This window comes from Parasteatoda tepidariorum, chromosome 9 (assembly GCF_982258835.1).
Source record: "Parasteatoda tepidariorum strain Cologne lab strain chromosome 9, Ptep-v5.0, whole genome shotgun sequence".
NCBI lineage: Eukaryota > Metazoa > Arthropoda > Arachnida > Araneae > Theridiidae > Parasteatoda > Parasteatoda tepidariorum.
In genome coordinates this window covers 83,268,324-83,285,848 of record NC_141763.1, presented here as the reverse complement: position 1 = coordinate 83,285,848, position 17,525 = coordinate 83,268,324, and the positions used below count along the sequence as shown (strand labels likewise).

Genomic DNA, 17,525 nt, shown 5'->3' with positions numbered 1-17,525 from the left:
AAGACTTTTTAAAACGGACAATATACATACGGTTAAATGCACATTCGAAAAACTGTACTATATTAAGTAATGAATTAATTATATAACAACCCTAATAACTAAAATAGGTTTATCCCTTTATAGATAATTAATATAAAACTCACCTTATTTCTTTTGGTATTAGTTGAAGAACTTCCGTAGTAATCGATTTAAATAACACGTAATGATAAAATACTCCTTAATTAATACTGACCTTTATTTTGGTTGCAATACTAGATTATCCAAAACATTTTCAATACAAGCTATAATAAAACACTCACTAAAAAAATCTACTAATTATTATGAAGTTCCATTCACAGTAAAAAAATCAGAAATTTTTCTTTGCTTAAAACACTTCTTTTCAACAATTATTTTTTCAGTCATCCCTTCAAGTTTCCTTAGTAAATCTAGCATTTGTGGACAGTTATTTAGGGCATACGTTTTCATATTCTTGCACATCTTTAACATTTCTGAGTCGGAAATTTCATCATTTTCTTCAATTTGAACTTCCTCTTCACTAACACAATCTTCTTCGTCTTTTTCATTTATAAACATTTCGCAAATGTCTTGCTTTAGATTTTCTTGATCAACGGAAGTATTGCATGTAGGAATATCACTGTCAAAATTCGTGAAAAATTTAGCATCCACTGGTTCATCTTCAGAAGGCAATTGATTTAAAAGATTTTGAATGAGCGAAAGGCTATTGTCATCATTTTCAGCATGTGAATCACTCATATCTTCCGAAATTTCTTGGGTAAAACCACATTTTTCAAAGCATTTTGAAATTGTCGTTTGGTGTACTAAATTCCACGAGTCATTAATCCACATTATGGCATCAAGAACGTTTATGCATGAAGCAATTTCGTTTGCTGATTTGCATTCTCCAGCTCTGGCAATTATAGCTTGGAGGAGGAACTTTCTATAATGTAACTTGAAAGCTTGAATTATTCCTTAATCAAGCGGCTGCAAATGTGATGTGGTATTGGCAGGTAGAAACTGCACTTTCACATTTGAAAAGGACAACTCACTTGGATGGGCTGGGCAGTTATCAATGAATAACAGAATCTTTCTCTTTCTTTGCTTCATCTGCTTGTTCAACTGCATAACCCATTCAGTAAAAATAGAGGACGTCATCCAGGCTTTTTTATTTCCATACCACGAAACAGGTAAATTTTTGATGTTGACTTTTTTGAAACAGCGGGGTTTTCTGGCTTTTCCTATGACAAGAGGTTTCAGTTTCTCTCCTGTTGAACTGCAAGAAAGCAAAATGGTGATTCTCTCTTTTGATATCTTGCCATCTTTGCATTTATCACCAGCCGTAGCTAATGTTTTGTTTGGCATTGCACGATAAAACAAACCACATTCGTCTGCGTTGAATATGTCTTCTTTCTTGTAATTTTCCAACAAACCAGAAATTCGTTTTTTAAAGGAATCTACTGTTTCCATATCAACGTCATGTGACTCACCGCACAAAATTTTCTGAGAAATGTTATGCCTTTTCTTGAATGATTCTAACCAGCCATTAGAAGCAGTAAAATTTTCCACATTGAGTTTTTTTGAAAATTCTAAAGCTGCTTCTTGTAACAAAGGTCCAGAAACTCTAGCATTCATACCACGCATTTTTTCAAACCATTCAAAAGTAGCCTGATTTACTTCAAAATTATCAGTTTTTCGTATTTTCCGACTCCTAGACTCATTTTCATTTTCTTCAAATCTGCTAATATACTCCAATTTTCTTTTGAAAATATTGCTCACAAGTTTTACTGATTTGAAATTTTTCAGCTGCTGCCCTTTGACTATTACTTTTTAGAAAGTCAATAACTTCAATTTTATCTTTTAAACACAATTCTTTATACTGCTTAGATCTTTTATTCTCCATAATTAAAGAAAAAAAGATAGCTGAATTAAAAATAAACTCAATGAAAACTGTCAATGTTAAAATACTAACACTACTAACATATTAAAACACTGCAAACAAATCTTGAAAGCAGCACAGTGAATGCACAAGTTTACTCTTAGAATTTCTGAGAACATATGATAAAAGGAACCCTTTTTACAAAGGGTGGGAGGTCAGCACATTCCTATCTCCCCACCCTCAAAAACCAGTTTCTGACACATCTTATATGAGCAGAAGAAAAGGAACAGGTCATTGGACAGGTGCAAATGTCATTCAAATGAAGGATGAACTGGTCACTTTACACATTCAGCAGGTGGTCACTATAGGAGATAAATTCCTATGTACTTTCCTAAGGAAGAAAATAAAACCTGTGGAAAATGGTCACCTTACTCAGGTGCTCACTTTACCCAGGTGGTCACTTTTACAGGTTCCACTGTATATATATATATATATATATATATATATATATATATATATATATATATATATATATATATATATATATATATATATGCGTATGTGTGCCCAGTTTGCCCTTATATGATCGTAGGTCATCCATAGTGAGAAAATGGAAGATTTGTCCTTGACAAGAAAAGTTCCAAAGCATTTAGCAGATGTTCCGTAATAGCCGCCTTTAATATACTAAATTTTTCGAATTCTTGTCAAAAAAGAAGTCATGGATACCATCGACTCCTCTCTATTCTTTCAGCAATTTAACAGGTTTTATTAATGCTTTTATTTCAGTCTTTCTCAACATTCATTTGTTAGATTTTAACAGCGTTTTTAAACATATTCATTCAAGCATTATTTCGTGACACTTGAGCATTTTTGTAAAGGAGCCTAAAAATATATTAAGGCTGGTGGTTAAAGGAAACCCTTCTTAACTATGAGTTAAATTTCTTGTATGCATATGTTGCACATTAATCATGATGTGAGGTGTTCCTACTTGAAATTGAGATGATAAACTTTGATTCATTATGTACTTTATTAAAAAAAAGTAAACTAATGTATATTTTAATAATTATCTATATGGGAGGGAAAGATTAAATTCCTCGCACTCCGGATAGTGGCCTGCTCGCTATATTCCCACAACTTTCTTGCCATTTCATTATCCTGAGCTCTTGCAGATGGATCTATTCTTGTGCAGTTACTGAAATGAGAATATATATATATATATATATATATATATATATATATATATATATATATATATATATATATATATATATATATATATATATATATATTTAAAAAAAACAATAAGTTTCATTTATTGCGCATAACCTGCAAGTAAATAGAACTCACAATAAAATAAGTTCAAAATGAATATAAAACAAAGGAAAATTACAGACATATGAAAAAAGGGGGAAAAAGAAAAATAATAATATAAAAAATAATAAACAACTGGGGAAAAAAAAGGATAAAATTTCTTTTAAAAAATCTGGAAAATAAAAGATATAATCTTTTCATCAGCCCACACGATTATATCCGCAAAAAGTTCATTCTACCTATGGCAACAGTTAGCATGCTTTCACCACTTCTGTGTGGAGAGTCATAGGAGAAGGAAGTAAGGTAGTTTCTATCTTGATTTTCAAGCAGATTAAATAGTTTAAGTTAGAATTCTGTATGGAACTGCATGAAACATAGCTCTAAAAGAAAGCACACACAATACAATTAAACGCGTAAAATATTATGGAAGGGGAAAATCTTGTTGTACATTCGCATACAACTAAGCAGAGAAGAGGGAAAGATGGAGGATCAAGATATGGACCAGATGGTGTATTTGAGCGTTACGATCGTGAATTTTTCATTAGAATCTGCTACTCCAGATCCAGACTAAAAACTGTTGATGATAGGTTAAATCATAAACTTCACCCACTTTTAAACGTTACATCTTTCGTCATCTCGGGAATGTCTTGCATCATCAGAATTTGGATTCCTTGGTCTCAATTCCTTGATATTCATGGTACCGCTTTAGGGAAGCAAAGAACTTAGATTTCATTTTTAGGTTTCCTTGAGGAAAGTCAATTCCGATTCCTCGGAGTTCATGGTAGGGCCCCTGCTTTCTTTACATATTTTATTCATATGATTGAGAAAAAGAAAACAAAGGAATAGCAACGTCTTTATGAATGAAATCTAAAAATGCTTAGCGATGAATTTTTCACAGGGGTTTTTCGTCAACGTCAGTTCGAGTACAATAAGTCTTGCATTAAAAAGACCAAATCGGCCCCCTTCCGCCTTTCTTCGAATAGGAGTATATGCCAATATTTCAAGAGCTAACTAATCTAAAATGTTGAATTTTTGTTTGGAAATAATAGTTAATTAGTTATAAAAAATGTTCAAAAATCAAACGATTTCTTCCAGCAAAGCAAAAGTGATCAGCTCACAAAAGTAATTAGACGTCAGACTGACCCCTACCATCGTTCTAGTGTTAGCATTTTCCTGCAATCTTTTCTTGTAACAATAGGTATAGACTGGAAATAATACTTCTGAATTTCCTGAAGAAAAGAAAAGAAAAAGCCAGGTTTTTGAAAAAGAAATCAACCTATTCCATTGAAAGCTGGTCTTGCAATTTTAATTTGAAAATTGGTGCACGGTTGTAAACCTGTCTATTATTAGGCGTAAAGCAGAGGAGAGACTCAGCAAATCAATAAACAGAATCAATGAAAAGGTAACTGGAGTATTTATTAAAACTGGTGTTTCTGATGGTGTTGAAAAGCTTTTAAATTTAAAGTTATTTTTTTCTACAACTTTAATACTAATTTGTGTAATAAAATTTTTAAAAATTTGGTTTTTTTCACTATTGGTTAGGATTAAAAATATTTGCAATAATGTTAAAAGTTTTCGGAAAGCTATGTATAATTTTTTGAATATTTTGAGTAATAATGATTTTCTTTTTAATTTTTGTGAAGTTAATTTTTTAATTTAAAAAAAATGATTGAAGAATTCTACTTTTTTTAACAGTGCGTAATTCAAGTCTTAACTGAGCAGCCCCAGTTAAGCATTCTATTAATTTGTTATGTATGTTTTGTTTGACTTCTTTTTTTCAATCTGCGCATTGTTATAGAGGGCGTTGTTTTCTTTAGTTTTAAGTGTTTCTTTTTCATTCGGTTTGCTTATGAAATCGTTGTTTGACTTGGTTAATGTGAGTTTTTATTTTCTAATGATTTCGTTTGAGTTTCTGAATTGGTTTTATGTATTTCATGTTTTTTCCTGGACTTCTATATCCTGGATTTCGCCAAGGGATATTGGCAAATTAAGCTTAGTCCAAACGCTCAAAGATTAGCTACTTTTGTTACCAGTTTCGGAACTTATAGGCCATTACGACTTCCATTTGGGTTGAAGAATGACCCCTATTTTTTTAGCAAATTAATGGCACAACTACTAAAGGGTTTAGAAGAATTTGCAGTACCATACCTTGATGATATAGCAATTTTCTCAGATACCTGGGATCTTCATTTAGAACATCTTAACTGTGTAATGCAGCGTATCAAAAAAGCAGAACTTACAATGAAACCTTCAAAATGCCGTTTTGCGCAAGATCATGTTCTTTATCTAGGACATATTGTCGGACAAGGCTATAGAAAACCCTCTGATATAAAAACACGAGCAGTTGCCGAATTTCCTGTACCTGGGACCAAAACTGAGATCAGAGCATTTTTGGGACCAGCGGGTTATTACAGTCGATATATATCAATGTTCTCTGTTCTAGTTGCACCATTAACAGACACTTTAAAAGGTAAAACAAAAAAAGGGAGAAATTACCTGGACGATCGAATGCGAAGAAGCCTTTAAGAAACTGAAACAAAAATTAACGAGCACACCTATACTCTTCTCTCCCAACTATGAAAAAGAACTTATCTTGTAAACAGACGCTTCGGAAATTGGTATGGGTGTGGTATTAACACGACTAGATAATGAAGGCCATGAACACCCCATAATATATCTAAGTAAAAAGTTTAATGAGTCCGAAAAAATATTGTACTGCGGAAAAAGAATGCGCCAGTATAATTTTTGCCATCAAAAAATTACGACACTATTTAGATGGACAAAAGTTTACTATTCAGACTGATCATCACCCGCTAACCTGGCTTAAAACAAATGCTAGTTCAAATGCCAGACTTATGCGTTGGGCTTCAGCACTACAACCGTTTAATTTTAAAGTTGTGCATAGAGCTGGTACTAAGAACAAGAATGCAGATTGTCTCAGTAGAGTATCTTTAAGTTCTTGATTTGAATTAGACAAAAGTTAATTGATGGGGAGGAATATGTAAATAATGTTTGTTTTTCCTATTGATATTGATACAGATTAGTCTTATTTCCTTATTCATACGTATGATTTATTTATTTTAAAAACTAACTCGTAATGAAATTAGTTGCTATTAAAGTTTGAATTAAAGCTTTAATTAAGGTGGAAATATAAAATAAAAATGTATTGAAGTTTTTGAAATTGAACCAGTTAAGTTTAATTTAAGAAAGTGTTTAAAAATGATTATATTGAAAATGAAACATAGGTATTAAACGAATTTGTTTGTAGAGAAAAGTGCTAATGTTCTTAAATATATTATTTTTTATGCATATAAATATTAACAAGATTGAGTAGAATCTAATTGCGTGAAGCTTAAAAATGTTAAGTATATTGTTTGGATTTAAAAAAAATTAGTAATGCCAAGATAAAAAAAAATAAGCTCTTTGATAAAGAAATCTGGTTAGCTTCAGTCTTTAGATATTGTTGTATACATGTAAATAGTTATGCTAAATTATAATATTTATTTACATTCTAACTTTATTTCGAATATTTTAGTTTGATACCAAAATTGAGTTACAGGTGAATTGTGTATTAATGTTTACTGCAAGAGTCTAAAAATAATTTAGAAATTTTAAGTTTTAAAGTTAATTATTGTACATCACTTCTAATGTAAAAATTGTATCTTGCATTTAATTTGACAATTAGAAAATTTAATTTTAAAAGTGAAATGTTTTGATTATAACATAATGCAGTGGTTTCAACCTAAAGTTTTTGAGGACACAAAAAAAGTTCATAATAAACTTTTCCCTTGTTTAATATGGAAAAGTTCTTCCAAGGGGAGAGGAGTTATAAAGTCTAAAAATATAAGAAAGATAATTGGTTTGCAAAAGCATGAATAAAAGTAAAAATATTAAAAACCAACGGGCTGGCAAAAGCATAAATGAAATAAACACATAAAAAGATAAATTTAAATAACAAAAGCAAACGATAAAATTAGAACACTGGAAAGTTGTTGATTTTTTAGAATGAGTTTTGTGTGGAATTCGAGTTTTCCTATATCCCGTGACGGGCACTTTATCTAGTTGTTTTATAATATTTTATCTATCCCGCCACGGGTGAGTTTTCTTATATCCCGTTACGGGTTTTTCTTGCTGTTTTATGATCTTTTCCCGTTACGGGTAATTCATATTTGTTACTGTTTGTGTTGTTTGTAAATAAAAGTTTGTTATAAAAAAAACTGAACAGTTCTTTAATTTAGCTTGATACGCTACACCCTCTAAGGAAAATTTATTTTTTGGATAGTGCACCTCACTTGTTGAAAAATATAAGAACATCATTATATCATTAGAGATATTTCCTTATTTCTGAGAAGTTTCAATAAAAGTATGATTTACCATTAAAAATAGCAAATTCTGAGCACATGAAGGATTTTAAAAAGTATTGAAATGATCATGAGCTTAAACCTGTGCACAAAATATTTGATTTTTACTTTGATGTGAAACATTTTAGCACAATAAATTCTGCAGTATTTTTCAGTGCTAAGATTTCCAAATGATGTGATTTCTAACTTCTAAAGATCTAGTCACCGTAATAAATATGAATAGATCTTCTATCTATTAGAAAAACCGCATAATTGCTGTTATTTCTTCGAAATATCATAAATCGTTCAGAAATTGTATGGAAACTATCTCAAACTGGTTTTTAATTTAACAACTAATTCGATTTTACAATTACAGAATTATTTCCATTCAGAAAAGAACCTTATATTATTTCAAGCAAGTAGAAAATTTTGTGTGATTTGATCAAAGCAAGCGATTCTATGAGTTGTAAAAAATTAAAAGCTGTTTTAAATTTTTTTTTGTGTAACGCTGGAGCTTTGATGAAGCACCCAGATTTGCCAACTTTTCCGTCTTCAACTGGAGTTTTTTCTCAATCATTTAAAATGGTAACAAACTTTACGATTTAACATTTAATTGAAGGAACAATTAAATTTAACATTGAAATAATTCCTGACTACCACGATATTTATATTGTGCCGAAATTTTCGGATTTGCAGATAGATCTGATAATACCCATTGTTTATATGATGATAATAGAAGATAAAAAAATAGAAGATACAAATCGTTTTTCAGTTGGATATCGTGACTAAACTGCCAAGAGTGACCTACTCCGATGTACGATAGAGATAGGTATGTGATTAATATGCATAAACCTCATATTTTTTTCCTTAAGCAGGTAACAGGTGTTTAAACAGTTTGGGTATATGATATCATTCTTGACTCATTATTCTTTAACATATTGGCCATGTGTCAAACATTCAAATGCAAACCACTAACAAAAGCGAAGTTCTTATAACATCATGTAATTAGCTTAAACGTTTTTTGTTAAATTAATATTCAAGTAACTCGGATATTAGTTTTATATAGTTCCCGCTATTTTTAAATATTTTTTAAGAAATTTCTTTTTATTGTTTCCTCATGCAAAATAATAAAATTGCTCATTATTTTTCTGTCTACACAATTAACGTAATAACTAATTGGATGAGCTTCTACGAGATTCAAGGAAAACAATGATAAGATTTTTAGAAAGAGAATTCTGCTCTGGTTATTGTATTTCAATCAATACAAAATGACTAAGAAATACTTTGGGCTCAAATTTTAGATGCAGAATTCGTAATTGCATTTGAAAATACCCTGTTTTTAACTCAAAACATTTGTTTAGTTCATTTGTGATTACATTCGTGATTTTTAACCAAACCCTTATTATTTTAAATAAGTTTTCAAATCCCTTATTATTAAAATGAGTCAATCGTATTGCCATTTAAAAAATTTTGTCACGAGCATACTAGGAAGAAATTTTCCCTGAAATACTATAACACTGAAGCTTTTTTCAAACATCCCCTGTTAAGCGACATATGGTGAAAGGGTATTGAGGTAATTATAAAGAGTCTATTCGAATGCAAGCTTCCAGGACTCAAAGAGGAGAACTCCTACAACGTTATCTGGTATTTTATACTAGTAATATTTCGCAGGTTCTTTTTCAGACCTTTCAATGTGAAATGATTTCACCATAAACCTTTCTTGGCATAAACGATTTTATTTAGATGCATACTTATGCCACGGAACAAACATGAAGTATATAGAAAATAATAGTAATTAATCACATAATCAATGAAACTTCGCGCTCCATCATAGAACATTCCAGTCTTCTCACACCAAGCTAGAGAACCTCCCAGCTTCTTTTTTTTCTTAAGTTTTTTCGTATCTCGCAGCGCCATCTATTGTCGACGATTCTTACAAGTCCCCCCAAAGGAAGCACATTCGTCACCTTAGAGACAATGCTGCTGAGAGAGAGAGAGAAAACCTGAAAAATACAATAAACAAAAAAAAACAGCAACACAGCTTCTATTCAGGTGATGAAATTCAAGTGAGAGCTCCAAAATATGCAGCTCCCAAAAATCATAAATATATATATAAGTATATAAAAAAAACTATATTCCTTATGATAAATAAAAACATAAATATAAACAATTCAAAATATTACAAAAAAAATTATTTATTTACATATTTTTTCTTTTACACGTTATCAATGCAAAAAAAAAACACTTTTTTTTTTTTTTAAACAGCCCTGACATTTAAGTTTTGTTCCGAGTTTAAGACAAATATATATACATGATTTCTTTAGGAATTAACTGTTAACCTTGATAATGCGTCGGCATTTCCATGTGAACTGCCCTTACGGTATGTTAAAGTCATATTATAGCGTTGTAATGCTAAGGCCCACCGAGAGAGTTTAGCCCCATGAAGGGTACTTCGGGTCAGGTAAGTAAGGGGATTATGGTCTGATACAATTTGTACCTTGGCACCGAAAATCCAAGTATCAAACTTTTTCAAGGCTTCGATGACACAAAACGCTTCCCTCTCAATGGTTGACCATCGTTGTTGGCAAGGATTTAGTTTTTTGCTAAAAAATGCGATGGGCATCTCTTTTCCTTGTTCATTATTTTGAGCTAAACATGCTCCAATTGCAAACGCAGACGCATCAGTATAGAGTTGAAAGGGTTTATCGATGTCTGGAGTATGTAGTGATGGCATTTTAATCAGCTCTTCTTTAAGTTTGTTGAAGGATGCTTCTGCTTTCGAGTCCCATGAAATATTATTCGGAACATTCTTTTTAGTAAGGTTCGTTAAAAGTAGAACTATTTCAGAAAAATTTTGGATATATTCTCTATAATAGCTCACCAACCCTAATAGACTTCTAACTTCCTTTTTGGTGATAGGCTTAGACAAATTTTGGATGACTTCTACTTTTTCAGGATCTGGAGAGTGAGTGCCAGAACCTATTATATGGCCTAAGAACTTCACGTGACTCTTTCCGAAATCACACTTTTCTAGATTTGCGGTTAGACCAATACTTCGCAGAGTTTGAACCACCTGGTCGATGTGGTAGAGATGTTCATCCCAGGATCTAGAAAATATCGCCACATCATCAATATATGAGCGACAGTAGCGTCTATGGCGAGCTAGTACTTTATCCATGGATTTCTGAAAGGTACTTCCAGCATTCTTTAAACCGAACGGAAGGACCTTCCATTGGTAATGGCCAGCATGAGTGACAAATGCTGTATATGGTTTGGCGCTTTCCTTCATCGGGATTTGCCAGTACCCTTTCGTTAAATCGATTACTGTTATAAAGTGGGCTTTACCTATTTCAAAAAGTAGGTCTTTTGCGATCTTCATTGGATATGCGTCAGGAACTGTAAAGCTATTCAGAAGTCTAAAGTCAATGCACAGTCTAACGCTACCATCCTTTTTTGCAACGCATACCACAGGATGTGCCCATTCACTGTCACTGGGCTCTATTAGATCCCATTCTAGTAATTCCTTAACTTGGCGATCAACTTCGTCTTGTAGCGAAATGGGGACACGATAGGGTTTTAATCTCTTCGGACTGCAGTCTGCTGTAACTTTTATGTCATGACCATCGACATGGGCTTGACCTGGTTTGCTACTAAAAACATCGGTGTATGATTTTAACACATTGAATAGTTCCTTTCGCTGGTAATATTTCAGGTCACCTTTCATATTTTGCAAGTGGGTCCATAAGTCTTCAGTAGATTTGTCCATAAGATCCGCTGGTGCATAGTGGATATCTCCAAAGTCTTCATCTTGGTCGAAAATGATACCAATATGATCCACTCGAACAATATAAGGCCTTAATTTATTTATGTGGAGTTCCCTTATACTCCCGTTTTCCATTTCGACTTTGGCAGAGTGAGGTCTGGTAAGTTCGATTACAGTAGCTGGTCCTTGCCAAGTACTGAGCAATTTGTGAGATGACGATGGAATTAGCACGAGGACTTTGTCCCCAACATTCAAAGTCTTATCCTTAGACCGTAAGTTGTATCTTGATGTGTATCCGTCTTGAGAGATTTTGGAGTTTTCAGCTGCAATGTCATGAGCTTTTCTTATTTTTCCGATAAGATCATGTAGGTAAGTTTCAATTGAGCGGGATGCAGTGACTGGAACGCTACGTTCGCCTGTCCAGATCTCTTTCAATAAGGATAAAGGTCCCGGTGGCAGTCTTCCATACACCATCTGGAAGGGAGACAAACCAGTGGTGCTATGTGGCACTTCTCTATAGGCAAACAGAAGATAGGGAAGGTGTAGGTCCCAATTCCTTCCATGTTCTTGGATATTTTTATTCATCATTTCTTTTAAAGTCCTATTCCATCGTTCGACAGCACCCATACTCTCGGGGTGTCCGGGAGTGGAAAATCTGGGACATACGCCAAGTAAGTCTTCAAAAGATCGGGTGAGTTTGGCTGTGAAATTAGTTCCCTGATCGGAACAAATCATTTTCGGAAATCCGGTTTGAGAAAAAATCTTCATCAGGACGTTGCATGTGGTCTTTACACTTATTTCTCTAACAGGGATGGCTTCTGCCCATCTAGTGCATAAATCAATTGCACATATCACAAACCGATGACCTCTTCTGGATGGTGGTTCTAACGGTCCAATGCAATCAACACTCCATACTTCAAAGGGTGTTTCTGGTCTGACGATAGGTTGGATTGGAATTCTATCTTTATATGTGATTGTTCGCTTCAATTGACATTCCTTGCAGCTTTCACAGAACTTCTTAACGTCTTGTTTGATAGTAGGCCAGAAGAATGAATATTTAATTCGTTGAGTTGTCTTTTTCTCACCGAGGTGACCAGCAAGAGGAATTTCATGAGCCATTCTCAGAACTTCTGTTCTTTTCTCTAAGGGTAACACAACTTGTTTGATGTTTTCGCCACAAATATTCTCCGAGTGAAGTAGAATTTCGTTTTGAACTGTATAAGCATTTTTGTTCCTTTTCGCCCATTCAAAGCATTTTGCTAGACTCTCATCTTGTTCTTGAAGAGTCTTAAAATCCAATTTAGTGTCATTTTCCATTCTTGCATTCTTAATGTCTTTTTGTGAAATTTGGGTAATGACAGCACAATTTGAAGTATTTTCTTTCAATGGTGATGGTTCGTCGCTAGAGTCTTCCCCCTCTGAAGAGGTATTCCATTGAAGATTACTGTGACAAAGCTCAATATTTTCACACAGTATCTCATAAGCTGAAGAACTTAGCAGCAAATCGGTTACCAGCTTCCTTGAAACAGCACAGGTGATAGGTACACTACCATGAAGTTCGTCATTTATTTTCATTTGGAAAATTTTCAGTGGAGTGACTTCGCTTTCTCCGAAAGCAGAAGATATCTCTATTTTACTTTCTCCTTCACAAGGTATGTCGGCGACTAACTTCTCGCGGACTACCGATATCTGGGCTCCTGTGTCTACAATGCCATTTAGAACCACGTTTCCGCATTTAACTCTGACGAGTTTTAAATCATCTATGTTTCCAGATATATCCACGGATTTTGAGACAGGAATAGAAATCTTGGCAGTTAGCACTTCTGGTTTTTCTTTTTCTAAAGGGAGTGGTGACGATTGGATTAGATTGTTTTGGGCAGTTGTAGGAGTGTTTCTAGGTTGCCGATTTTTAAGGCAAAATCTGGATGTATGGCCTTCTCTTCCACAAGTATAACAAGATAGTTTGGAAAACGACCTCTGTAGTTCATCACTCTTATGGGGTGTATATGCGCTTGATGAGCCCTGTTTGTAGAATGATTTGTTTCTTGAATTTCTTTATGAAGGTGGAGAACGAGGTCGCCACTTTTCATTAGTTTTGTCTTTTGAGGGAATTCCAGTTTTTTTCCTTGAATCATTACGTACACTGTCATATTCGTCAAGCTTATCCGCTAATTTGGTTGGAGAAACGAAATTTGCCCACTCATCAAGAAGGTGGTCTCTTACTTCATGAGGTACCTTTTTCTTAAGTTGATCAGTGATAATGAGATTTTTTAAACTGGCAAAGTCTTTGATTTCAAGTCCATCAATCCACTCTTCGAAATAATTCGTGATTTCATAACAAAAATCCCTCCACGATTTTTCAGTGCTTTTCTGGTGCATCACAAACTTTTTTCTAAAACTTTCAGGATTCAATTTAAATCTCTTTAATAAGATGGCCTTAATGTATTCGTAGTCTTCAAATTTTTCTTCAGATTCTCTACCAATTAGTTGAATGATTTCAGAAGGCAATAAAGTTAATAAACATGACACCCAGTCTTTAGAATCAATCCCTGTTCTTTTAGCCTGTCTTTCAAATAAAGATAAATAAATCACGATATCATCATCCCTTAACTTGAATTTAGGAATGAGCTTAATTAAGTCAACGTTATGTTGTCCGTTTCCATTGGGCGATGAAGTTTGAGTTAGTTGAGTACGGGATTCAATTTCAAGTTTTTTCAACTCAAATTCCATTTGTTCTCTTTTCTGCTGAGCTTCGATTTCGTCCTTCCTTCGCTGTTCCTCAATTTCTTCCTTCCTTCGCTGTTCCTCAATCTCTTCCTTCCTTCGCTGTTCCTCAATTTCTTCCTTCCTTTTCCTCTCTTCCACAATTGAGAAAAACATTTCTCTGGCAAACGCTTCATCATATGTGTCATTTTGTGTTATTTTGTTTTTTAGTGTTATAATTTTCATACTTGGATCCACATCAATTTCTAATTCGGTGGCCAACGTTATCAAATCCTCCTTTTTACCCTTTCCCAAAAATGCCATGGCTTAAATTTAATAATTCTCAATCATAAAAAAAAATTAACGAAAAAAATTGACTACTTCCTAATTAATATTCCAATAATTTCTTAAAAGAAAACACATAAATGAACATCATTCACAAATCTATAGAAAATGTCTATTTTTGACAACCTCAAAACGAAATTAACAACCTCTAATTACTGAGAATACTTTGTAATATTCAGTTATCGATTTGTTATATAATAAACCTTATATAATAAACTTATGAACATTTTAAATCAATACTTTGTTTACACTAGATATAATATATACTTTCCTACAAGTTCACAAATTCAAAACATAAAAATTATTTTAACCAAAATAATTATTCTTAGAACAAAAATCAAATTCTACGTGAGAATGAAAACTTTAACTGAATATTTTAAATCATTAAAGCGATAAGAAATTTATAAATAACTTTCGTATAAATTTCTCATTAAAATGTACGAAAACAAAATATATCATACGTATAAAAAAATTCAACAATGATACAATTCAATATCAAAATAATCAAATAGAATAAAACAAACTCAGTTTTGTATTTTTTTTTTCTTATTAAAAGACACTTGCCTCTTCTTTCAGAAATAAAAAAAAAACATTTTATGCAAAAATAAAAGAAACAAAACAATCGTTTTAGAATGAGACTTCCAAGGTTGGTTGACGCCAAATTATATTCCGTTATTTGATACAACCTATGCTTTTTTTTGTTTGGTTTAATAAATCTTAGTTGATATAAATAATAGATCATTCAGCATTCTTTATTTTCGAAATACGATTGCAATGTTATATTTTATGCTGCTTCCAAAAATTTCCAAAACAGAATTTAAAAACCACAATAAATTCAATTTTATCAAATAAAATTTTCAATTACGATACCACGCTATATGTTATGCACTGGCGTGCTTCCAACAATTTCCAAAACAGAACTTAAAAACCACAATAAATTCAATATAATGAAATAAAATTTTCAATTATTTGGGACGAAAATCAAAACAACAAGAACAACCAAATTCTTTTTAGAAATATGCTATCTACGTACTCTGGCGAGTAAAAGAATTCACTTTAGAACACTGGCGTGTTCGTACTCTGACGAGTAAACTAAATTAATGTTCCATGTCGGAACACAAACATTTAATTTCCATTTTGTATAATTTTCGCCCAAATAATTATAATTACTTATTTATGGGAGCATACATTTACAAATATAAAGTGAGCTCTCACCTGGTTTTTGGTTCTGCATCATCTTCGGCGGCTGCGCCAGTAATATTTCGCAGGTTCTTTTTCAGACCTTTCAATGTGAAATGATTTCACCATAAACCTTTCTTGGCATAAACGATTTTATTTAGATGCATACTTATGCCACGGAACAAACATGAAGTATATAGAAAATAATAGTAATTAATCACATAATCAATGAAACTTCGCGCTCCATCATAGAACATTCCAGTCTTCTCACACCAAGCTAGAGAACCTCCCAGCTTCTTTTTTTTCTTAAGTTTTTTCGTATCTCGCAGCGCCATCTATTGTCGACGATTCTTACAATACTCCAATTTTTTTTTTACTAAATTTGACCTTTTTAACAATTTTACTTGTTCTTCGTTAAGACCTTGTAGCTATTAGTATTTTAGTCCTATCTAAGTTTGAGATGATTTTCATGCATTTTAATAGCTTTGTATTTAATATCTTTTACAATTACATTGTATTTTAGGTGTATTTTATGCTATTTTTTTTGTACTTTAGCACTTTTACTATTTTATTGTATTTTAATTTTTTTGTTCTATTTTATTGTACTTTAGTCCTGTAGTATTATTTTATTGTTGTTGTTTTCAATCCTTCTTAATATAGCCTCAGCTATATCAGATCCATGGGTCCAAACGCTCTGGTAAAAGTCACCCACCAAAATTGATCGCAAGAGTATGTCCTTCAAGAAAAACTCCAGACAGTCAAGGATGTGTTCGGGGAAAGCTGGTTTCAAATTTCACTTGCTATATCTTGGGAAAACATTGCTTCCAAATTTGAAAGTTTATCTTTTTAAATGGTCAGTGATGAATCGTGAAACTGCCGTTTGATCCGATATATCTTCTTTCAACTCCAAAGCACTACCAGAGCTTTTTCTTGTAGTGCTTTTGTAAGAAACAACTTTTAAAAGAAAAACAAATCAATACTTTATTAAAATTTACACACACCGTTATTCTAAAAACTCAAAATCTATATCGTACACAAGAACTGCTGTTGCCAAAACATGGAATACTAAATATGCAATAAGAAAATAATTAATGTTCACGTGCACACTTTTACACTCGACCATCCTGACTTTTGGACGACCTCGTCCCTTCAAAACAACTTATAATCCTACAAGTAATGCGGCACTTTTTTACATCTCTTTGGTCTACTGTTATCTTGGCTTAAATTTTTATTTGGATCGTGGTTGCATTGATTTGTACTGTTGTTGTCGTTTATGGGTTCACAAGCAATGAAGTTTTCCTTACTTCCAGTAATATTGTCCCCATCATCAGACAGATCTTCGTCGTTGACCAGATGAAATAGTTTCATTTGCGAAGCGTGGGCGGTAGTCGTATAATTATGTTGCCTTCTTCTTCCTTGTCCAACTACGCGTAAATCAGTAACTTGATAAGTGTCGGATGGTAATATTTTGATGACTGTTAAAGGACCTCTGTACTTAACTTGGGTTTTAGTGTTAGATAAGGCAGTTTGTTCAGGTAATCGTCTTACGACCACAACATCACCTATATTGTACTTAAATGCATCACATCGATGTTTGTCATAATTCCTTTTCATCTTTTCCTGTGCAATGATAATACGTTCCTGGGCATCTCCTTGCAATTTTGTTGGATTTACGTAGTCATTTGATGTTGGTAGTAGATCTTGAGGAAAATATCCAGGCTTTACTGGCGTGTATCCATACAAGAGTTCAAAAGGAGGTTTTCCAGTCGACTTACTCGGAGACCAGTTAATACACCGTTGTACTTCTGGTAATATTTTATCCCAATCCTTGTGAGATTCCGTTTGGACATTGGAAGATATCATTGGAATAAGTATACGATTGATGCGTTCAACTTGTCCATTAGCTTGTGGTCTTTGACTGGAATTTAATGTATGCTTGATTCCTAATTGCTTACAATAGCCTTCAAACGCCGAGGACGTGAAGCAGCTCCCTCTGTCTGTAATGATTCGC

The 17,525-nt window shown here is 32.9% G+C and overlaps 1 protein-coding gene across 1 annotated transcript; it reads right to left on the bottom strand.

Moving 5' to 3' along the window:
- Nucleotides 1-9,844: 9,844 nt before the first annotated feature.
- On the bottom strand, nucleotides 9,845-14,017 carry LOC147804288 (uncharacterized). The gene is made up of 2 exons (XM_087151494.1): nucleotides 13,430-14,017; nucleotides 9,845-13,309 (listed from the first exon to the last, which is right to left on the bottom strand). Exons 1-2 carry the CDS (start codon nucleotides 14,015-14,017, stop codon nucleotides 9,845-9,847), a joined length of 4,053 nt encoding a protein of 1,350 aa, XP_087007620.1.
- Between the last annotated feature and the right edge of the window lie 3,508 nt (nucleotides 14,018-17,525).

Excerpts from the sequence above, each read along its gene's own strand:
- LOC147804288 (XM_087151494.1), bottom strand. The coding sequence starts at position 14,017 with ATGGAATTTGAGTTGAAAAAACTTGAAATTGAATCCCGTACTCAACTA. Across the intron at positions 13,310-13,429 it reads AGCTTGACGAATATGACAGT|GGCTCATCAAGCGCATATAC; the intron begins GTACGTAATGAT and ends TTCTACAAACAG.